The 24,739-nt window shown below is 37.8% G+C and overlaps 1 protein-coding gene across 1 annotated transcript; it reads left to right on the top strand.

Moving 5' to 3' along the window:
* Positions 1–12,546: 12,546 nt before the first annotated feature.
* Positions 12,547–21,076, top strand: si:dkey-229b18.3. Its single transcript, XM_046845633.1, has 7 exons — positions 12,547–13,957; positions 15,663–15,736; positions 15,832–16,066; positions 16,278–18,517; positions 18,682–18,891; positions 19,110–19,212; positions 20,101–21,076. The coding sequence occupies exons 1-6, from the start codon at positions 13,630–13,632 to the stop codon at positions 19,209–19,211; spliced, it is 3,189 nt and encodes a 1,062-aa protein (XP_046701589.1). The 5' UTR covers positions 12,547–13,629; the 3' UTR covers position 19,212; positions 20,101–21,076.
* The last annotated feature ends 3,663 nt before the right edge of the window (positions 21,077–24,739 follow it).

Raw genomic sequence — 24,739 nt, 5'->3', positions numbered from 1 at the left:
GATCCTGGAGCTGAACCCATGCTTCTTTACTTGTGCCATGGTATCCAGAGAGCACTATGAAGCTCATGGAGAAAGTCTACACAATTAAATTTGGTAGCTCAGGCCGAACAAAAAAACAGCTGTGCTAGTCATTTACAAATGTATTTATTTATCAAACTTCTATAGCAGATTATAAACTTTGGTCATGTGAGTATGCTGATACACCTCTAAGTTGGTTGACCTGTTTTTAAAGGTTACCTCTCAGTTTCAGTAGCTTTCAGTTGGCAGTATTGTTTGACTTCTGATGTGCAGATTTCATTTATTGCAAAGAATTTGCATTTAAGTATTAAAAATAATTTGTATATTTCACTGATACAGGAAATTTTGGCTGATTATTTATGAGCCCTTTAAAATATAGGAACTATGCAAAATAGTATTGTAATTTCTAATTGGTTGATACAATATATTTTATTAATTCACATTTTATTAAATTGTTTAATCAGTATTCAAATCCATTTTGGTGGCATACAGAGGCAAAAAAGAAAAAAGCGTGTTACTGTCCCAATACTTATAGACCTGACTTTACATCTTAAAGCTATATGCCACAAGTATATAGACAGTTAACCATATGGGTCTTTCCCAAACTGTTGCCAAAACTTTGGAAACACACATTTGTCCACAATGCCTTTGTGTGCGTTAGCATTAAGAGGACATGCTCAAACCTGTTCAAAGTGTGGTCTATTAAAACATGGTTTACCAAGGTTAGTGTTAAAAACTCAAGCGGTCTGCACAGAGCTTTGAACTCAACCACAACACTTTTGGGATAAATTGGGACAACACCTTGGCACTAGGCTTTCTTGTAAGACATCATTGCCCAACCTTTTGTGCTCTTGTGACTAAACTTTCTTTCTTTCGGCTTCTCCCATTAGGGGTCGCCACAGCGGATCATCTGTATTCATGATCCGCATGTTCGATTTGGCACATGTTTTTACGTTGGATGCCCTTCCTAACGCAACCCTCCCCATTTATTCGGACTTGGGACCGGCACTAAGAGCTTGTGCAACCCTAATGGCTGGGGTTGGTTCCCTGACCAGGAATCGAACCTGGGCCGCAGCGCTGACTAAATGGACAATAATTCACAAAGCCATGTTCCAAAATCTAGTAAAAAGCCTTTCCACGTATGGAAAACTAAAAAAGCCAAAATATGGAGGCTGTTAACTCCATATAATTGGCCAAGGTTTTGAAACTAGACGTTCGGTTGTCAGGTGTCCACATACTTTTGACTTTATAGTGTATGAATATAAAACATGAGACTGGGTGAAGGGGATACGATGACTGTGTGGTGGGAGTTAAATGCACACTGTGTGTGTGTGTGTGTGTGTGTGTGTGTGTGTGGAGTGATGTTAGTCATGAGTTTGTCAGGAAATGCCTCTGCAGTCATACTCTAATTTGCTGCATACCTCACGCCTTCTCTCCATTATCATGTGTAAGCAACCGCCAACACAAAGAGCCCTTATAGCTTTTATTATATTAAATTCTATTCTGTGAAGTGGTGTTAATCTACTCCTACATTGTTTGTAAGAGTGGAAGCACTGCAATTATGTGGACATCTGAAATGCCGTGATGATTCATTGTATACATAGAGCATACGTTGAGGGATTAAGACCATTAGGATGAATTGTTTTCTATTGCCATTCATATATCCCCAACTATCTATAGCAGACTAAAAGGTTTGTTCATGCGTTTATTACTTTCAGGTTAGTTTTGTTCTAGTTTGTATAGAGAAAGAAGTTATTTTTAGTTAACACTTGTTTATTTGTCCTTGTATTACTTGTACCTACCAGCTTCCATGACTTTTTTTTATTATTATTATTATTTGGACAAGGTGTCTTTTTAAATATGTATTAATGTGTAGTCACTGTTAAACTGGGGGGGGAAGAGTTTCAACTTATAGAATATCCGCCATCGCACTGCACCACGCTGACTGTGATCCTCCAGCACTGCACGACTGGTACCACCTTCTCTCAGAATAAGAGGTAAGTATACGTCAAGGCTCTTCTCTGTTCTGGCACCGAGGTGGTGGAATGAACTTCCCCTAGATGTCCGTACAGCGGAGACCCTGGCTATCTTTAAAAAGACCTACCTCTTCCTGAAACACTTAAATTGGCACTTTCCAGGTTTGTAGAATTCAAGAGTTATATTTATATTAAGTTTGTAATCTAACGTACCAGTGTAGATTTATTTATTGCTAGAGACTCAAAACACTTTTGTACGTCGCTCGGGACAAGGGCGTCTGCTAAATGCCACAAAAGTAAATCAACAAATGTTCATCTTTATAAATTCCTAATTCATAAATCTATTTAATTTAAATACCATTAAAATACAATTACCTTTGACTAATTATTTCTAAAAATGGCTGCTATTTGATAGGTATAAGCTGATTATTATTTTCTTACCTTTCTAGATGTTCAATCAACCATTTAGATCCAGAATTGCAACTAGTGGTCAAAAATGGTAACTTTAACAAGGACTACTGAGGCAGGACTCCTGCTGCCCCATGTTCAGTCTACCGACATTTTTAGTGAAGTAGGAGAAGACAGAATAAATAGGAATAACAGAATATTTATATCCATGATTGGTTAATTTTAAAATAAAAGGTTAAATGCTATTTGTTTTATAACAAATATGCAAAACTAATTGTAATAATCTACAAAAATACATTGGCTTTATGTTGTTTTTAATGGCCTTCTGCCTCACCAATATGTATCTTAGATGCAACATTTGTAAATATTATGCTAAATTTGCAGTCAGTAGCCAAATATTAATATACATTTTGCATGTATTGTCCCATCTTTGCACTTTAATGTTTAGTGTATTGTTGATTGTTGAGCTGTCCAAACTTAATTAATCACCCCTGTTTGGCAATAAAAGAACCTTTAATTGTGTATCGTATAATCACATAGTAACCTTTCCAGCCGCAAGTACATGTTTATGATCTTAAAGACAGTTTAATTTAAAGGTGTTTGTTCATTCATCTTTAAGCAATTGCTTTGTCCATGTCAGGCTCATGGTTGATCTGTAGCTTATCCTGAAAACACAGAGCTACCACTATGATTTTAGACAGACCTAATAAATGGATAAACTGCATAAAATGCCATGACCTTCACTGTCAATTAACCTTAAGTTACCTCTGGAAGTATTGAAACAGCAAGAGCATTTCTTTTTGATTTTGCAATGCAATACAATGAAGACATCTGGGATTTTCTTCAGTTTGTAATTTCTTGATTTTTACCTTGGGATGTTAAAATCTTACTTTAAATGGCCATTGTAACAATTTTTGGTTTGCATATCTCATATTTCATATATCTCATATGTCATGTATAGCTTTCGTATATGTGAAACCCAGAGCTTAATTCAACAAATGTTTGAAGTAAGAAATACCTATTATTCGCATGTTCCAGTATTTCTGGTTAACTGAACAAAAAATATTAGTTCAAACAACACATTTCGTTCAAAAGATTCAAATAAAAAGCGTAATTTTCCAAATACTTACACAACTAGATGTAACTATTAGAAAATGTAAGATAACATTCTCATCTGTCATTTCTGTTAATCTCAATCTCAAATGTCTTCCATATAGAGCAAAATCAAGATAATTAACCTTGCTGTAAATCTTAAAGACATTATTTCTTTTTTTCTATTATTATGACTTGCAGGTTTTATGCCTTCTGTATTTTTTATTTTTTTGTATTATTACTCATTTAATGTGGCAATTTCAGTTGACTCTTTCAGTCGTAACAATCTATTTGTTCAAAACAAGTAATTATATGCCATCCCCTAATAATCATATCCATCGCTTGTGTACACTTGTCACATGCAGCAGAACTTGTGTTCTAGACACAACAATGAAACACTATTTTCTATTTATTTCTATCTGATTATATTTGGGCTATGAAGATAACTATAAAAATAAGTCTTTCTATGTGCATTTATTAAAATGGTGAGACCAACTCAGGTAAATATCCTGATCATACTGTACTAACATATCAGAAATAAATCTGGCTGAGATGTAACACTGTTATCATTGGAGTGCATTTGTCACTTTCTCATGCTTCCTATCAGTATCCCTGTGGTGTAGTGTGGTGGATTATTATGCATAATTTAAAAAAGTGTTCTGCTTTTTACATTATTATTGAAATGATGCATATTTCAGTCCTTCGGATGAGACGTTAAACCGAGGTCCTGACCTCTGTGGTCATTAAAAAATCCCAAGATGTCTTTCGAAAACGAGTAGGGGTGTGCCCCGGCATCCTGGCCAAACTTGCTCGCTGGCCTACTAATCATCCCCTCATATTAATTGGCTATATCACTCTATCTCCTCTCCACTAATATGCTGGTGTGTGGTGGGCGTTCTGCCGCAATATGGCTGCCGTCGCATCATCCAGGTGGATGCTGCACATTGGTGGTGGTTGAGGAGAATCCCCCCTTTCATATGTAAAGCGCTTTGAGTGCTGCAGAAAAGCGCTATATAAATGTAACGAATTATTATTATTATTATTATTATTATTATTATATTATCACCACATATGCAATGGGAAAGTGTCTACTATTGTCAGTAGTTTAGATAGTAATCTATGCTATGCCAATCTTCCTGTCTCAATTCTCAATGTTCCTGGTGAGCAACAATATGTCAAAACATTTGGATAGTGCTGTCATGCTGTCACTGCTTGCACACTGTATTATTGAGGTGTCTGGGGCAAGAAGATGTAAACATGTTCACTTCATTCTGCCTTTTCCAATGAATGTGGTTATAGCATAGAGTTGCTATAGTCGAATTATGTGCATACAAGGTTAATGTAGACAGAGGTCGGCTGTGGTTTTTATAGAAACATGGTGTTGCCAAGAAACTTCACACACAAACCAGTATTAAACACCATCCTTGGATTACAAGAGGATTATATGACCCAGGTGACATAAAATATATTAGCAACAAAATGAAGATACAGATTAGCTGGAGCAATAAGGCACACAGGAAACAAACAGGAAATGTTCATGACAGGCTATGAATCAGGATTTCTCAAGAAATTACGACACATGCACACCACACTCACTGAACTCTGCCCGAATACAGTCTGTAGGATATTGGCAGCATTTACATTATTTGATGTCCTTATAAAATTACTTACAGAAATGCTTTGGAGTCTTTATATGAAAAATTTCCAGACTTTACAAATCAGTATATTTTTATGTATCTTGAGAGATAGTGGGTCGAGTTCAGTGGCTCAAAGGTAATATAAACATAAACCAGTTTCTTCAAATAGCAATCATTTTGATCCTGAAAAGGAAAAAACCTACAAGATTATAGGCTAGCATGCTAAGCAATGAGATTGCACATTCATTGAAACTATACAAAGGTTTTGTGTATTGCCAGATGGTATTTTTTAAGAGTTCTTAATGAAGATGACAAGAACGTAGATTTCAGATATCAGCAAAACATACTATTGATATATGAATCAATATATGAGGGTGTCTGAGGGTGGGAAGATAAGAGTTGTGTGTAATCAATTGTATATGAACAGATACAAGTAGAAAAGAACAAGGCCAAACACTAGCCTATGTGAGTTTTCAGTAGAGAGTCTAAAATGAGCACATAAGGATCTATGTAATCAGATATGAGCATCTCTTGCACTAGGAATCAATATTTTGTCATATTATATATTTTAGTAAGGGTCAAAATCAGGCTAGTAGGGAGTTAGATATGTTCCCGCATTCAATTATACATCTTTATACCATTCACTTTATTAGGAACACCTATATACTTGAATATTCATACAGTTATCAAATCCTTCAGTCACATGACTGCAGCACAATGCATACATTTGTGAGGTTACAGGTCAAACCTTTCAGTTAATACTCACATCAAACAGAACAGGAACATATAGGATCTCCACTTGATCAATTGAGGTTTTATTCAACCTTCTGGAAATGTTCACACACAACAGTCTGTAGAGTTTACAGAGAATGGTGTAAAATAAATAAGTAAATAAAAAGTTTCTGAGAGTGGAGAGTTTGCAGGATGAATAACTGGTTGATGAGAGATTAGAGGAGAAGACCAGATCGGTTTGGGTAGCTCTATTTCCTACTGTGGTTATTAGAAAAAAAAGCATCATAGAAGACAAAAAAACACTGAAACAGGAATTGGATGGGCTACAACAGCAGAAGGCTGCACTGGGTTCCACTCCTGCCAAACAAGAACAGGAATCTAAGGTTATCAGACTCACCCAATCTGGACAGTTGAAAACTGGAAAAAGACCAGTCTAATCTATTCAGTTTGGGTGAGCCTGGGCTAAGATATTTTTCTGCTCATAACGGGTTGTAAAAAGTGTTTGTATGAGTTATTTTGTCCTTCATGACAGCTTAAACCAATCTGGAACATTTCCTTCGACCTCTGTAATTGACAAGGCGTTTTCACCCACAGAATTGATGCTCACTCGAAGGTTTATGTTTTTTGCATCATTTTATGTAAACTCTAGATCAGTGGTCTCTTACATGGTGCCTGTGGGCATGTCTGTGAATTGCCTGCCAAGTACATCCAATAAATCGCCTCAATCCTTTTTTTAGATCAATTGAGAAAAATTATTATTTAAAAGATTCTTGCAACAATTCATTCAAAAACATTAAATATAGTCATTTAAACATTTTTCATATTTTTAATTTAAATAATAAAATAAATATACTTTATATACATATATACATAATTCATTTTTGGATAAACATCATTATTATATTTTTATAATAAAATATATTTTAAGTATATCAAACAACTAGCCCTCTCGATTATTGTATCACTTCAGGAAGCTCTCATTCACCAGAGGGATGAATGCTCCAGCTATGGAGATTGTTGTGAGTGCAAATCCCTGGGGATCATTGATTTCTGAAATATTTATATCAACCCATGCCAGCATTCATGCCAGGATCAAAACCACAGGGATCGAACTTTTTTCATCAATCTGATGTTTGATGTAAACATTGCCTGAAGCTCTAGTATCTGAGCTATCTCAGCTTAATACTTATATTAGGTTATGCTCGTAATCTAGTTGTACCTTTAATGCATTTACCCTGCACTTTAAAGGTTAAGACCTGTATTGAATTAAAGCTTTCCCTGTCATCCCGATCATTATCAGATGCCTTTAAAAGCAAACATTAACACATTTTGTACAATATAAAGTATTTTAAAAAACTGCATTAAATAAGACTGTCTCTGATTTTTTTGGTATCTCTGTCTCTGATATGAACTTAGCTAATTGCTTGTTATACGACTATGTTGTAGGCGTTTTGCAGTATATAGTATACAATATACAGTACTCTATTCTACAATATGTGACTAAATGTATGTGGACAGCAAATGTTTGTGGATAAACAAAGAATGTTTCTTCACTGGAATTAGAGGGCCCAAACCTGTTTTAACATGACAATGTGCATATGCACAAAGTGAGCTTCATAAAGACATTTGCCAAGGCCACTTTAAAAAAACTATAAGACTGGGTGTTATAATAACACCAAAAGATCCTCAAAAGCTAGACATCATGCCGAGATCTAAAGAAATTCAAAAACAAGTGAGAAAGTAATGGAGATCTATCAGTCTGGAAAAGGTTATAAAGCCATCTCTAAAGCTTTGGGACTCCAGCGAACCATAGTGAGAGCCATTATTCACAAATGGCAAAAACATGGAGTGGAGAACCTTCCCAGAAGTGGCCGGCCGACCAAAATTACCCCAAGAGCACAGCGATGACTAATCCAAGAGGTCACAAAAGACCCCACAACAACATCCAAAGAACTGCAGGCCTCACTTGCCTCAGTTAAGGTCAGTGTTCATGACTCCACCATAAGAAAGAGACTGGGCAAAAATGGTCTGCATGGCAGAGTTTCAAGATGAAAACCGCTGCTGAGCAAAAAGAACATAAAAGCTTGTCTCAGTTTTGTCAGAAAACATCTTGATGATCCCCAAGACTTTTAGGAAAATACTCTGTGGACTGACGAGAAAAAAGCTCAACTTTTTGGACGTCTGGCGTAAAAAAGTAACACCACATTCACATCATACCAACAGTAAAATATGGTGGTGGTAGTGTGATGGTCTGGGGCTGTTTTGCTGCTTCAGGACCTGGAAGACTTGCTGTGATAAATAGAACAATATATTTTGCTGTTTATCAAAAAATCCTGAAGGAGAATGTCCAGCCATCTGTTCGTGACCTCAAGCTGAAGCGAACTTTGGGTTCTGATTCAAAACACACCAGCAAGTCCACCTCTGAATGGCTGAAGAGAAACACAATGAATACTTTGGAGTGGCCTAGTCAAATCCTACTGATATGCTGTGGCATGACCTTAAAAAGGGGGTTCATGCTCGAAAACCCCCCAATGTGGCTGAATTACAACAATTCTGCATAGATGAGTGGACCAAAATTCCTCCACAGTGCTGTAACAGACTCATTGCAAGTTATCGCAAACGCTTTATTGCAGTTGTTGCTGCTAAGGGTGGCCCAATCAGTTATTAAGGATAGGGGCAAACACTTTTTCACACAGGGACATGTAGTTTTGGATTTTGTTTTCCCTCAATAATAAAAACTTACATTTAAAAACTGCATGTTGTGTTCACTTGTGTTCTTTATTACTAATATTTAAATTATTTTGATGATCTGAAACATTAAAGTGTGACAAACATGCAATAAAAAAAAAAAGAAATCAGGAACTTCACACCACTGTATATCCTGACATGCCAAATCCATTGGAAAGCCTTCCCAGAAGAGTGTAGGCTAAGAGAAGATCCAAACTAGGATGTTCAGCTAGCAAATTCACAAACCTTTAGTCGTATAGGTTGCCTGACTCAGCTTTATACCCCTGGGTGTTAACAGTATTGATTAGACCATGAAAGAATTCTGGAAGCAGAATCCCTACTATAAATAAACTTGTAGATAAAGATCTTACTATGGATTGAATTTTGTCCATTTCAAGTCAAGTCAAGTGGGCTTTTAAAGTTATTCTAATCATATACACTACAGAACACAGTGACCAAGGTGCTACATAACACCACATAAATTTACCAGAGCAGAGAATTTGTGAATATTCGATAAAATAGTACATATTGTACATGTAAACATTACAATTGTTTTATCAGCAGTTTGTGCAAAAAAATCATGCTTTAGGGTAGTGCTTTCTTTTTGATTGAATGTAATTCCAAGTTCAGATCTACATTGAAAGAAATATTTGAATATTGACTGATACAATTATAAACCAGTTTTATATTACAAAGGAATGTTCATCCTGCTCTGTAACACGTTCTTCTGATGCAATGTTGCATGTACGCTTTCAAAGGGAGCATCACATGTGAACAGCTTAAGTGAATCTGGTTCAAGTAGAAGGTCAAATGACAAATGAATAAAATAATTCAATCAAAATTTAAGAATTTGATTAGATCCTCATTTATGTTGGTTAATATTAATAAGGGGAGAGAAGATCTATCATGACTAAGTGGCTTAGGTAAATGGCAGAGGTGTATCAACTGAAACCAAGAAAATTGTGGGTGAGGGCTGGATAGATCACCTACACCTATAGTTCATTAAAGTAAAAAAATAATAATAATAATAATTAATAAATCTAGTGCCCAGGACAACAAAATCAACACCAGAAGTTGTAGTTTTAGCACTGAACTGAAATAGCAGAATCCCTAGTATAAATAAACTCATACAGAGGCTTCTCTTTGAAACTAATGTCATCCATTTATGGTGGTACTTAGGTCTTCTTCCTTAGAGGCTACATGTAATACCAAGGTCAGAGGCATTAGTGCATTAGTCAACATCAATCTGTTATCATTGTGCCATATCCCTTTTCCCAGCTTATCACCCAATCAAGGGGAAAAGCACTCTGAGCTATTATAAGAAAATAATATATACAAAAAATACAATACATTTTCTTTCACCACTTGAATGTACTTTCCCTGAATCTGTGGCCATTTTGAATTTTTATAAAAGCCCTTGAATGGTATCCTTGCAAATAGTGTTTTCAACTCTGACTATGCTCTAAACAACAAAAGGTGGCTTTGGTAATCATATGAAGTAAACTCCTAGTTTGCAAGTGACTAGTACAAGACCTTTACTGCACAGATCCCCTAGCGAGGATTATTATACCCTAAATGAATTACAGACCTGTAACATTAACCTCTATAATGTTGCACATTATTCTGGACAACAGGGCCTTTGCAGAATAACCCAATGAAATCACTCCTCTTAATAACTTGTTTCTCTCTATTATTTAGAAATACTCAGTCCTAAATAAGAAATCAATGTGACCTTCACATGTAGCCTTTACCATTTAGCAAAAGGTTACTTGAATACATCCTTTCAAAATTACTGCAAAAGGGAAAATAAGAACGGCACAAAAAAGGAAGTGTATTCTATTTTCTAACTAAACACTTGCAGACTATAATTAACTTGGGAGCCAGGATAACACTATTCTGTATATCTTGATCTTTTAGTATTGGTTATAACTGCATTTGTTTTAGCATCATGTAAAGAATGGAGAATTCTGTGACGTTTTACCTGAATAAAAACATAACAAAATAAGAAAATATGTATAATCTTTTGCTGTAAAATAAAACATAAAAACTCTAAGTTTGTTAAAAAGAAAGGATAAGCAGTGCTAAAGTCTGTATGCGAAAATATAAAACCGTGTGAAATGTTTTTGTCTTGTTTTGTTCTAACCCTTTGGTTGTTCAGGCTTCTGATTAAATCCCATTTTGGATGATTAACAAAGGCACTGAACTCCCTTTTAAATTTTTCAAAAAGCTTTCGGGCTTATAGAAAATAAAAATCCAGATATCAAGATAAACCCTGTAACATACAAGTAGCTGGTTCATGATCTAATAATGCAGCTCTTTCTACTAAATTCCTAAATAGATGTGGTTCAACATCTATAAACATTATACTAAGTCTAAAATACATAAAAGGGATTTTACTTGGACCACTAACAATGGCTTCAAAGTCTGTAGAGTCTGATTTGATTGTTAAATTTATTCCTATAGTAATTTTTTTTATGCCACATTTTTGTAATGTAATAGACAAATATATATTGCCTGATGGAGACGTGCTGCTCATCATGAGACCCATGAGATGGAGTTCCCTGTTGCATGCTGCCAGACTGTGGATTAATATACTTGATATTTTGGATTCACCTGATATCTACATCGAAATTGGTTTGCATCAGTCTGTTTTAGTGCTTAGCCATTATATTTAACCTTTAGTGGTGCCTCGTCTTCCTCCAACATCCGTTCGTCACCCTTTTTCGAGACCATGGGTGGTTTTCTGTACCGTTAGTCGTTGGAAAAGGGTTTTGTGCAGTACCGAGAGGTGCTGGACGAAGACAAGAGGCTCCACTCCATCCTGTCTTTCCACACAAGGACACCTGGGGATTGTTAAATTTATTCCTATAGTTATTTTTTTATGCCACATTTGTCTGATTACATTCTAGGTTACAGTGAAATGATTGATACAGGTCCTTGTATTGTTAATGATGTAATATGTCATATATCAGATAGTTTAAACTGACATTTATAAGAAAGTAGCCTCAATAGAAATCAGTTTTTGTTGTTGTTGTTGTTGTTGTTGTCTAATTCAAGTAATAGTTAGATGGGTTGAATATATTAGCTGATTTGTCAGGATAAATTGACAGATAAAGTAAATGTGCTGGTGTCTAGGCTCCTGTAGTGTCATGATGGAGTTGTGCTGCTCATCATGAGACCCAGACCCCCGGATGGAGTTCCCTGTTGCATGCTGCCAGACTGTGGATTAATATACTGGATATTTTGGATTCACCTGATATCTACATTGGAATTGGGTTGCATCAGTCCCTTTTAGTGCTTAGCCATTATATTTAACACATAATGCCAATTTTGTGAGGCTTGTGGAGCGTTCTTTATTTACAAGGGCTGGTCAGGTGTTGCTTATATTCATGTTGTGTTGCTTGTATTCTGACGGAATGTATAAGCACATATAGCACTGGTTTCATTTAAAAAAAGAGAGGAAAAGAGAGACAAGGCTCAAACTCAAATATGTCCTATTTCAGGTGGATTGAACTTTAAGGTATAATGATAAAGCCTTAATAGAAATGTATTTTTTCCTAATCCATATTATAATCAGATGGGTGAATATATTGCCTGATTTTTCAGGTTAAATTGATAAGGAATGGGTTTGACAGAGGAGTAGATGAACGATGCTATCTATATTAATTAAATAATCAGGAAGCTTTGCAATCCGGCCATGGTGCATTACACAGAGGGCCTTTCGTGCCCACGGTTCTTAAAGAATTATAAAATAGTGGCACATGTCGAATGAAAAACCTAAAAACGAGACGGCGTTTTCTTTTCTTTCTTTCTCTTTCTCTCTTTAATTTCCATAATGATGAACTTAACCAGGTTCAGTCGGTGAGGCGGCGCTGACGTCAACAACCTATCTTGATCTCGAAAGCAAAAAAAAAAGTGTGAGGGTAAAAGAGAGCGGTTGATTGACAACGGAGCGGACCAATAGGAAGGTGAGTAGTAGCGGCTCTTTAAAGAGTCGACTAATAGGAATTAGCGGAGGGCGGGGCGAAGCGTTTGGGCGTCGAAGCGATGTTCGGTTGTGGATCCGTAACCAGCAGAAGGTGACGAGTTTTGAAATAAATAATAAAAATTTTAAATACAAGAAGGACAAAATCGGATTATTTGGACGTGTGCGCGGGACTTTTCGGCGTGGGAAGGCTCGTGGGACTCTTTGGGAAAGGGTGGGACCGCGTTTAGATTTCCGTCACTTTTTTTTTTTGCCAAGTCTCCCGGAGTGTCTTTAGGTCGTCGGAGTCCCGATGCTGGGCGACGGAGAGCCGCAGCGTGTTGCTACTACCGGAGTTACCACAAGTTAACACGAGACAAGAAGACGCTGTGCGCGGTTCTAGCTCGCTACCTAGGCTGTGTATGGATTTGACACCGACAGAGATCTACCGGCCTCATTTTTAATATATTTTAAAATTTTTAATTCTAGTTATAATCCTTTATATTAAGGGGAAGTCATCAAAAGATACCTCGTCATCACCCAGGGGCATCTGGAGAACATGCACATTGATCTCAAAATCCATTTCAGATGATGTGGATCACAGGACATCCTCTTATGGTTTCAATGTTCCTGGTTTCCTGCTAGAAGAAGAGTACTCGGATAAAGTTGTTGAGAAACTTCAGTTTTGATGTGCTGCTGTCTGGGATCCTGCAATGCCATGATGGAGTTGTGCTGCTCATCATGAGTCTCTGCCCCAGACCCTGGATGGAGTTCCCTGTTGCACACTGAGAGACTGTGGATTAATAACCTCTATACTTGACATTTTTGATCAACCGTGGTTCACGTCAGTTCACTTTTAGAGCTTTGCTAGTTTATTTAACACGATGACACGCTTGTGAGGCTTTTTTTTTTTCTCGAGCATCCTTTATTTAAAAGGTCTGGTCAGGGGTTGATCATACCCATGTTGTGTTGTTTTTATGCTGACGGAGTGTATAAACACGTGTAGCACTGGTATTGTTTAAAAAAATACAAAAAAGGAAAAAAAAAGAAGACTCAAACCAGGAAGCCGGCGGAAATGGCCGGAAACCACGACCACGCTGTTGTTGTGGATGATGATGATGATGATGATAGCTTGTATCCTAAAGAAAAACAGGAGCATTTCCGTGGACCCCTCAGTGGTGCCTCGTCTTCCTCCAACGTCCGTTCGTCACCCTTTTTCGAGACCATGGGCGGTTTTCTGTACCGTAAGAAGTTGGAAAAGGGTTTCGTGCAGTACCGAGAGGTGCTGGATGAAGACAAGAGGCTCCACTCCATCCTGGCTTTCCACACAAGGACGCCTGGGAGCCCTCACCACACCCTGGAGGACACGTACCGGCTAGTGGCAGAGCACTACTGGTGGGAAGGTAGATTTCCATATTACTCTGGATTTAAAAGCCTATTCACTATTTCTGTGAGCTGTATATGTGTGGGGATAAATTAGTATGTCTCAAACAGGCACACACATTAGCAGGACATTTAAAGATCTTCTCAAGTAGCTTCACTCCTCCTCCTTGAGCGTCTTGCATGTCACTGGATTGATGTGGTTATCTCACCAAAGTGTTCACGCTCAGATGCAAGATCTACGAGTGCTCCGTGTTATTGACGTATGAACGTCTGTCGGAGTTATCTTGGCCGACAGATGTGCACGCCTTAAAGGCTGGGCTTCTGACTTATGTGTGAAGAAACGAGCTGGTGCACCCTGAATGCTCCTCAACTACAGTCCCATACTCCAACATGGAAATTAGAAATAAACAGATTCACCACACAAGTTGAAATCCCTGAAAATTCATATCCATATTCCTGCTTCAGTACAGAACTTCAGTATCCAAAGTAAAAGTACTGATCCGTGAGAAGGATAATTTAATAATGCTTACATTTCAGTGCTCCATTCTTTTGCACATCATAGTTTTATTGTTAAAGGCACATTGAGGGTACTCTTAGAATCGTCAGGTGACAGTTGTGATCTTGTGACACGTTGGCACGTTGTTCTGAAATATATATATAGGAGTAGAAAGTCGTTACGTAAAACCAGATAACAAATTAAAGATATCATTTTCCAAAATGAAAATACTCTGATACTGTACAGATTCTTGGGAAAATTTACTTAAGTACAGTAACAAAGTAAAAACTACTTTTTAACTTTTAAAAGCTTGGGCCTTTGATCTTTCATTCACTTTCATTTGCAGATAATAGACCGATCCCAAAATGGCAAAATATCATGTTTTTTTTTTTTTTTTTTACGGAACCCATCATTGTTCAGTGAATAGGCAAGAATGGACCAAACACACCCTTGAGACCTCCTGTAGAAATATTAACTTTTTTTACTTTTAGCAAAAAGCTAAAAACAGGAAAATGTAATTATCTAGTCTTTTTGTTCACCAAGATAAATTCACGATGATGTAAAATTCATCACAAAATTCAACTCATCAACTGTTTGAGTCCATTACCATTGAATGGAAAACACAGGTTTATAAATTGTTTTGTGTAAAAAACTGTGGGCAAGATCAACCCAAGGCTCAAACATGAAAAGAAATCAAAGAGAAAAGTCTCAAAGTTTTTACTTCATCTCTTTATTCAATTCTTGCCCATGTCCAGACCAGTGTTTGTTGTTAAGACCATTAAAAGTGTTTTGATTGGTCCCGTTTTGTTTGCGGAGGCGAGTACATAACATCCTTCATATTGGTGTTAGTTCCTATGTTTTTGGGGATGGAAGGTACATTTCCAGGAGTATCATAAATTTGATTACTCAGCAAAAGATGGACAAAACGCTTTATTGTGAACGTAGCAGCGTGCAAAAGTTTGCGTGGTCCAAACTCAAAAAAAAGGAAGGCAAACATATGATTTAATAGGCACATTTAGTCAGGAATGAGGTACGTTTCCACATCATCCAAAAGAACAATAGGCCGGCTTTTGATGTGGTGTAATCATTGTTTAATGCAATATTGTATTGTTTTATGTTTTATGTAAATGTCAAGAAGAGGAAAACATTTTTTTTGGAATATTTCTGTTCAGATTTTTGCTGCAATGTTTTGTCATTTGTTTTGTTAATCCATCACGTGTTCTTTTCAGGAATGTACTTTCAGGTCAGAGACTTTGTTCTGGGTTGTGAGGAATGCCATTTAAAGCAGACTGAAAAAGCAAAGGTAATTTATTTTTTTGGGGGTGGGACATGACCTTATTTTTGATGATGGTTTTGATATTCATCATTTGTCTGCTTTGCCCTTTTCTGTGCCTACAGTGCTCAAACATGAGGAGCATGTCTAAGATAGTGAAGTCACACAGTCACGAAGTTTTGAGCAAGCTGAATAGCCAACGAGAGGCTGGGCTGTTCTGTGACATCACACTAAAAACTGGTAATGGCCACTCGTTTGTTGCCCACAAGGCCGTGTTGGCAGCTGTGAGCGAGTATTTCCAAGAACTCTTTAGTGAAATGGACTTCACCACTGAACCTCAGCCACATGTTGACCTCACAGGTTAGCTGTTTGAACCAATTTCTTTTGAAATTTCTTTTGAAAGAATCTTATGGTATGTAGGATCTTAATACGCAAAATTCTAGCAATATTTTGACCTGGAATTGAGTGAGAAGAGCCTGTTTTTTTTTTTTTTTCACATCACATTTAAAGAATATCATGAAGTGTTCCTAAGTTTTCCTAATTGTAATCATGTATTGTGCATGCTGTTCAGATTTCAGTGAGGAGAGCTTGCTGGCCTTGCTTGAGTTTTCCTATACATCAACGCTGACTCTGAACTTGGGCACACTGACCGAGGTAGCAGCAATGGCTCGCCATCTGCGCATGTGGCCAGCCTTGGAGGCCTGTTCTGCTCTACAGAGTGAACAAGAGGTTGGACAGCAATCCCCCAAACAGCTAAACGCCACAGATGTGACCTCTGTCATTCCTGGTTTTTCTTCCTCGAACACCTTAAGAAGCCAAAGCTCCTCCTCAGGAAGGACAACAGGGTTTAAAAGAAAAAGGGAAAAAGAACAAGAAGGAGCCTCAGGTCCATCCTGGAACAGCACATCACAGAGCAGAATACATATAGTAGAAGGGACTGATGAGTCGGACAAAGAAGGCAATGATCAAATGATACCTGCCCAGTGCCAAAGCCAGGCTCTTTCCAGTCTCCAGACAGATGGCTTTCCTTGCAGCCCAACTCGCAGGATGAAACTTATGGACTTTAAATCTCCATCTAGCAAGAGAAAATTGTCCCCTCGTCCCTTATCATCAGTCACCCCAACATCTCCCTCTACTTCCACTCGATCCTCCTCTCCATCCCGTCGATTGCTTCGCTCCACACCAGGAGCTGCATTAGCCTTGCGTAGGCTTTTACCCAAAATTGACCTCTCTACCAAGAGGAAGCGCAAGTCCTCCTCTTATCAGCGCATATACAAGGTAAAGAGTGATCTCTCAGGGGAACCGTCTCGGTCTCAGCCGAGTCCAGTCACCCCAGTGAAGGTAAAGCAGGAGACAGAAGATGTAGAAGTTTGTAGTGCAATACCACAGGACGAAGTGCACAGTCCTCGTGCTCAGGAGAAATATCGACTACTTAGTTTTCTTGGCTTGCAGAGGAAGTCCCTTGTACCTGGCCCCGAGGAGCTCTCAGGCTGGGGGCAAAAAAAGAGACTTAGGAAGCTGAAAGTAAGTGACTACTGTCTCACAGCTCGAAGAAAACCCCGTGCACAAAGTCTTGGGGGAATTACTTCTGGTCTGGGAGGTTTAATGGGAGTCAGCTCATCGATGTCCCTCTGTGATATGACCAGAATGGATCTTATGAAGAAAATCATAAAAGTAGAACCCCAGGTCACCATGGACAAAAAGTTCAGAAGGAAAAATGACACCGATGGTCAAATGGAGCTTTTAAATGTTAGGACCACACGCAGCCAAACAATGAATGCAGACACCAGGGGAACTAATAATGAGCGTCTTTTAAGAAACCGTTCTGGAAGCCCAAGCAAACCGTTACCTCGTCCCCCAGGCAGAGAAAGGCTCGCGGTACAAGGAGCGAATGCCCCTCCAAAGAAAGTCACAAAAAGGACAAAACCGGAACCCCATGAGTATGCTATCTCACAAACCGCCCCCTCCCACAGTGGTATCCGGCACAGCCTGGGATCCAAAGTAGATCCTTCTAAAGCCAGAGTATCAGCTCCTAAAACATGTCCACCAGTAGATCGCTCACTTCGAATCACTACCACAGAACCAAAGCGTATGTTGCGCTACAACACTGGACGTTCAACCACAGACAAGCGCAAAACAACAAGACAAAACAAGTCAGTCCAGGAAAAGACCAAACTGAGAAGTGGAGCGTGTAAAGCAAACCTTGTCGGAGAGAACAAAAAGAACATGGCACCCAGAAAAAGAACAGAAGACAAGGTCACGGATCTAAAAGGTACACGAGGTTGGGATTTTTCCAATACAAACCACCAGCACTACAATAATCCTCTTTATAGAGTGATAAAAGAAGAGCCAGCAGACCCACTCCCCCTGACCCAGCCCTTTATAAATAGTGAGGCTTCCGACTTAGGGAAACGTCAAAGTAAACCACCAGTGAAACTCTTAGACCAAGGTTTTCTTTTCGGCCTTTGCCGACCATCAGGTGGAATCAAGAAGGAGGAGGAGAGTGTGGACATCTGTTTGACTCGCTCCGTCTCCCACAGTAGTGCCTCCCATAGCAACGCATCACCTGGCATTGTCAGAAGGGATCGGATTAGAGCACGGATCACATCAGAAGGATCTGGGTTAAATGGACCTCACTGGGCTGGGCTTGGCAACAGGTCAACAACTTCTTCTCAGAGGGTGCTTGTGCGAGTCAAGAAGGAAGAGGAAAAGATCGATGTGTCTGAGCAGTCAAAAGCTAACAGTAGCTTTATACAGCTCAAAGACAGCAAAGGGAGCTGTAAGGTTAAAAGAGAGCCACCAAAGACAAAGGTAAAGCTGATATTGTGTGCACTGAAACTTGTGAATAAATGAATTATTTATAAAACATTTTTCCCCCTCAAACTTGTTTTTGTAAAAGCAGCATGTTTTCATTGAAAGCTTTGGTGTGTGAGTATATATTATCAATAAAATAAAAATCATTTTTCTTTTCGAAGAATGTAAACAAGTTGTATCCTGTGAGCAGTCGGCGCACCGTTATGCTGGAATCCATCCGACGCGCTCGCTCTAATCAGCAAAAAAGTCCTCGTGGTCAGTCCTCTGGTGGACCACATGTCTGCCTGCAGTGTCGAGCGTCTTACAGAGACTGCGATGGACTCATCATGCACCGAATCAGGCACATTGAAGGCAAACACTGGCCATGTCCTGTAAGTTCTTTAAGAAAATTCTGCTGTACTCTCTCTGTTAGCAGTGCTGTATCTAATCCAGTACCTCACTCAGCCCTTCAGCATTACTGCACCTTGAAGTGTGATGCTGATTTGTTCTCTCAAGGTCGTTGCGAGAGCAATAAAAAGTAACAAATCGACATGCAAAATCTGCATGATTGTATGCTCTCATCACATTTCTTTCTATTAATTTCTTACAGTTGTGCAGTAAAACATTCTTCAGACAGAAAAATGTGAGAAACCACATAAGGACGCATAATCCGAAACTCTACAAGTGCCGTCAGTGCATCGCTTCCTCTTAAGGTAACATACATGCATATAAATAAACCATTTGGTACATTTCCTTATTAATATAAGTATTAATCCAAGTATTCATGTGACAATATGCACTCGCCTTCCGTTTTATTATGAACACCTACAAATTAATGCAGCTAATCATGTAGCAGCAGTGAAATAGTGAAATAAAAAGCAGATACATGGCACATTAGATCAGAGCAAACATCAGAATGAAAAGTATGATCACTGTGACTTTAAATGTGTCATGGATGTTGCATTCTGGAGTATTTTCTAAACTAGTTATCTCCTGGGATTTTAAAACTCAACACTCTCTAGGATTTACAAATAGCAGTGCAAAAACCATCTCGTGGCCAGAGGGCCTTCAGACTGAAACTCCTTCTGAAAAGAGGAGATTTAACAGACGGGTTTGAACTTTGTAATCCATTGTGGTGTTTTACTGTTATAGCACATCCACCTCAAGGTTTTATGTTTGGTCCAAGACACTTTTCTGCTTGTTACCGTTATAAAGAGAGATTGAAATGAGATATCATCCTGGGCCACTGGAATCAGTCTGATCATTTTGCTAGAACTTGTCTCATTGACATTTTGTTTATACCCACAGCACTGCTGCTCATTCAGGTGTTTTGGCATCACTTCTCTAGAGACTCTGTAAAATACATCAGGAGATTTCTAAAATACCCAAACCAGCCTTTCTGGTACACAGAGCTGTCACAAAGTCACATGGGTCGCACCTTTTCCTTAATTCTTATGTTTGATATAAACGTTAACTGAAGCTCTTGACGTGTACCCGCATCATATCTTGCATTTCATTGCTGCCACATGATTGGCTGATTTGATCACTGTGAGTGTATTTTATTATAAATTACAAATGTTATGCTATTTTAAATTCTGTAGGTGGAAACACTGGGTCAAGACGGTGAAGACGAAGACTGGCTTTTTATTAATAATCAACTGTAAATACCTGAATGTGCTACATGAGAATGAAGTTCAGTCTATAGATGAAATTATGGTTATTGGTATTGTTTTTTTTTTTTTTTTTTTTTCTTCTTCATACAATAATAGTCACTGTTATTTAAATAACAAAACTAAAGATGTTTTACAGTTTAGATAGATGGGGAACTTGAACCATTAATGTTTCTCTCAGGGGATGGAGTCTGGTGGTCATGGCGATATTTGTAAATGAGGATTGTGTAGAATGCTTTAAGAAGATTACTACTATTGTAATTACTGCAATTATAATAATATTATTGTTATTACAGGTATTTTTATAAATAGTATAATCATGAGTGCACTTAAAAAGGTAGCTTTGTTTCGAAACCTAAGAATATTTGTCGGGTGGTCAGGTGAGAGTTCTGGGATCTACTTGAATGCTGGCTGAGGTGGAGAGTTTGATCTGCCCTTCGTTCACGGAAATTTGATCATGACAAACTAGCAAAAGGATAAGAGGGCGTTTAATGGGCACTGAATCATTCTATATATGAATTGGGATGGTTGAAAGAAACAAGATTTATTGCTATTGCTAGTTGAAATCTCTTCTTATATTTGCCATCTTGATCTTTGTTGACAGACAGATTTCGTACCTCTGTTTTAAAATAAGGGAATCCCAACAGGTCGAAATGTGACTTTTTACAATGTCAGATATCTTTCCTGTATATTCTATTCCTGTTTTGGAAATTTGTTTTTAATGAGGCAATTGAATACCTTCTCAGATTGAGAGTTTTTTTTTTAAATCCAAAGCTTCCAGGATTTAATGCAGTGAAGTTGTATGAAGTTTTAAATGTAGTGATTTTAGTCTGAAACCACAGATGTTTTAAAACTGTAAAAAAAAAAAAACATTATCAAGATAAATAAATTTGAATTTTACTCTGCAGTTGTGTGGTGATATTGTCATGCCACTGAATATAGTGGCCATGTTTTCTAGAAAAATTAGGATACAAACACACAAATAATGTGGGTCTTAATTTTTTGTTTTTGTTTTTGTTTTTTGTGATTTAAAAATATTTTGTATTTCTACCCATCTGTGGCATCTTTAATATTTGTAACCTTTAGGAAGCTTGTATTGAAGGAGTAATTACAGGATCTAAGCTGTCAGCCTTGAGGAAGTGTATGAACGGAGGCCACTGTCAGCATTTCTTTAACAATCTCTCTTTCTTTTTTTTTTTTTTTTTTTTTAATATGCATGACACTTAATTTGGCAAGCATGAAATACATGAAAATTCACTGTTCTTGGTTTACTATTGTACGTAAAAAAAATCTCATGCAGGCTGAAAAAATATTTATTCCTTTAATCTTCTGCAATAAAATGGTTATAGAAATACAACTTGTTTCATGTAAGCCCCAGTGTAACTTATATTTAAAGACAGGCACTTATTTTTCAAAGTTATTGGTGCATTTAACTAAGAAGCACTTTTATGCTTAGATAGAAGAGTATCTGCAAAAGTGAAAGGGAAAGTTTATAGGACTGTGGTGAGACCTGCGATGTTGTATGCAGTGGCAGGCCATGCATTTGGTACCTGGGCCTTCAGTGGGGACTTACCCGACTTAATCCACCTCTTAATACCACCACTATTACATCGAATTATAGAAACCATCAATACTATACAAAAACGCAATATAACGACGTGTGACCTTACAAAGAGACATTTCACATATGGAGGGTGAATAATATTTTACTAAAGCAAGAAACCCAGTTACTCCAAACCTCTAGACTACAACCGCAACTGTGCACCTACATCATCCGGAGCAGTTCAGAATCAATATTTGTCTAAAAACATGACAAAAAAAAATGTAAATAAAATACATCCTACTCACCAGAGATGCATACACATAATGTATACTCATAATTTGCAGCGCTCCTCAGAGGCTGTAAGCCAGTGGTACGGCTCGTATTCACTGGTCTGGAAGTGGTAAACAAACCCTTTCCCAGGCTGAGACAAGCTAGCTAGCTTAGGGGTTGGCCAACCTCTCCTCACGATGTCTAGCTTTTCTGGAAAAGTACGCTATGAAAATTGATTTTTAAGAATGTCTGAGACTAAATAAATTTCTCTTCCTCAGTCAGCCATTGTAGGTATAAAAAAGTCTAACTCAGATGTATTCATGTGTGCAGTGCGTTACAGATGTGTTTTGCCAGTCGAACTTTTCTGTTGAATAAGGCTGTCTGTAACAGTTTCCCTCTGACCAACCAATCAGAGGATGGAAAAATGCTGACGCTATTCTGGGCCAGCTAGCTGGCCCTGTGAGGCGAATTTGAAATCTGATTGGTTAAATAAACAGACCCATTGCTAATATAGTATAAGGTACATCAGCTAGCACTACTGATTCTGAAGGCCCTGGGGAGATTAGATTGACATGGCAGCACATAGCACATCCTCTGTGGCGGATGATCCGCTGTGGCGACCCCTAATGGGAGCAGCCAGAAGAAGAAGAAGCAGGATCAAAATGGTAACGCTTGCATTCTGCTTTTTAAGAACGATATACACCAATCAGGCATAACATTTTGACATTAAGACATTATTACTAGTAAAGTGAATAACACTGATTATCTCTTCATCATGGCACCTGTTAGTGGGTGGGATATATTAGGCAGTGAATAAACAATTTGTCTTTGAAGTTGATGTCTTAGAAGCAGGATAAATGAGCAAGCGTAAGGATTAGAACGAGTTTGACTAGGGCCAAATTGTGATCTCTTGACGACTGGGTCAGAGAATTTCCAAAACTGCAGCTCTTGTGGGATGTTCCTGGTTTGCAGTGGTCAGTATTTATCAAAAGTGCTCCAAGAAAGGAACGGTGGTGAACCGGTGACAGGGTCATGGACAACCGAGGCACATTGATGCATGTGGGGAGCGAAGGCTGGACCGTGTGATCCGATCCAACAGAAGAGCTCCTGTAGCTGAAGAAGTTAATGCTGGTAATGTCATGTTTTGGCAGGTCATGTTTTGGCATTGAAAGGCACAATATGAGGCAGGTGGTCATAATGTTGTGCATGATTGGTGGCTGTAAAATTATCGCTAGTCAGTGTAATTGTCCTTTAACAACACATATATCCAACCCATTCTTTTTAATTGTCCCAAAGCTTTCAGAAAGGGTAAAAAACACATTTTAAATATGAAGACAAGATGTGACAGTGTGAACATTGCCATGCACTGAAAAAAAACTCAATTAAAATTTCAATAATAAAAAAGTACGGTTTTTGTGTTTTGTGTTCTGTGTTCAGTTCAGTTTAAGGAAAAAAAATAATACATTGGCACTAACAGCATGAAAACTTATTTAAACAGTTCTCCTGTTCTATTTCCTTTGGAAGGGAATGTGAAGATGTCATTTAGAAAGTGTGCAGATGTTAAAAAGTCCAGATGTACCTGCAGGATGTCTTACATTGCAAAGGCATGCAGATTTAAAAGCTGCAGGAATTTTGGTGTTTCTTTTGGATCCCTAAACTTTTAGTTGTAGGTCCTTAACTATCGTCCTTATGGATTAATGGCCAAGAATCATTATGGACTAAGCATACGTATTAAACGATTGTCTTTCATGCATAAACGTAACATTAATGTAATTAAAAGGAAACACCTGCTCCAATCCGAGACCTCAAAAAACACAACATATTTAATATAACGTTATTGGTCTTCACTGTGGACAAAGAAATCACATACATTTAGCCTCATCAGACCAATTAAAAGTTTAGTTGATTATAGTGTGCTCATGAAGAGAAATCTACCGAAGGCAAAATAACAAAATAACCACAATATTGTACATATAAGGCTTATGCCTATTCAAGGGGGAAATAACTTCCCTACACAATGCACCAAATACACACACGGTGTTTTTTCACTTACAAATCTTGCCATCAAACATGAATTAAAAAGCTGATCTTAAACTTTCTTAAATATCTATTATTTGAGACAGTTATAATTCTGACAAAACATTATAGCTCTGATACTGTGCAAATGTTTTAGGAAGTGCTGTTAAAAAAAATGCTGTAAAAAACATCTAAAAAATAGAATACTAGTAATAGAATTTTTAATAGTGGTAATAGTTTATTTTATTGTATCAATTAAAAAAAAGGACAGTAACTAAACAGAAGAGAAATCAAAATCCAATCAATATTTGGTGTGACCACTGTTTTCAAGGCAAAATCATGCTTGCAAAGTTTTTAAAGGAACTATAAGGCTCTTAGGCTGTTCCAAGCATCTTGGAGAATTAACCACAGATCTTCTGTGAATGTGGGCTGCCTCAAATCTTTCTTCATGTAATTCCAGAAAAACTCACTGATGTTGAGCCCACGGTTCTGTGGGGTCAAACCATCACTTTCAGGACTCCTTGTTGTTCTCTCTGCTAAAGATAGTTTTTAATGACTTTGGCTGTATAATTGTGGTCATTGTCCTGCTGCAGAATACATTTGGGGCCAATCAAATGCCTCCCTGATGGTACTGCATAAGGGAGAAGTATCTGCCTGTATTTCTCAGCATTGAGAACAGATAAGTTACTGTTGTAGTAGACATATGCTATAAAAAGAGATTGGAACAGAGAAATGCAGCGA

The sequence above is a fragment of the Silurus meridionalis genome, chromosome 3 (assembly GCF_014805685.1).
Source record: "Silurus meridionalis isolate SWU-2019-XX chromosome 3, ASM1480568v1, whole genome shotgun sequence".
NCBI lineage: Eukaryota > Metazoa > Chordata > Actinopteri > Siluriformes > Siluridae > Silurus > Silurus meridionalis.
Note: the sequence above shows the minus strand (reverse complement) of the source record. Positions and strands in the feature narration are given on the sequence as shown.

Coding starts and splice junctions, on each gene's coding strand:
- si:dkey-229b18.3 (XM_046845633.1), top strand. CDS start 13,630: ATGGCCGGAAACCACGACCACGCTGTTGTTGTGGATGATGATGATGAT. Junction 13,958..15,662: donor AGAGCACTACTGGTGGGAAG/GTAGATTTCCAT, acceptor TGTTCTTTTCAG/GAATGTACTTTCAGGTCAGA. Junction 18,518..18,681: donor GAGAGCCACCAAAGACAAAG/GTAAAGCTGATA, acceptor TTCTTTTCGAAG/AATGTAAACAAGTTGTATCC.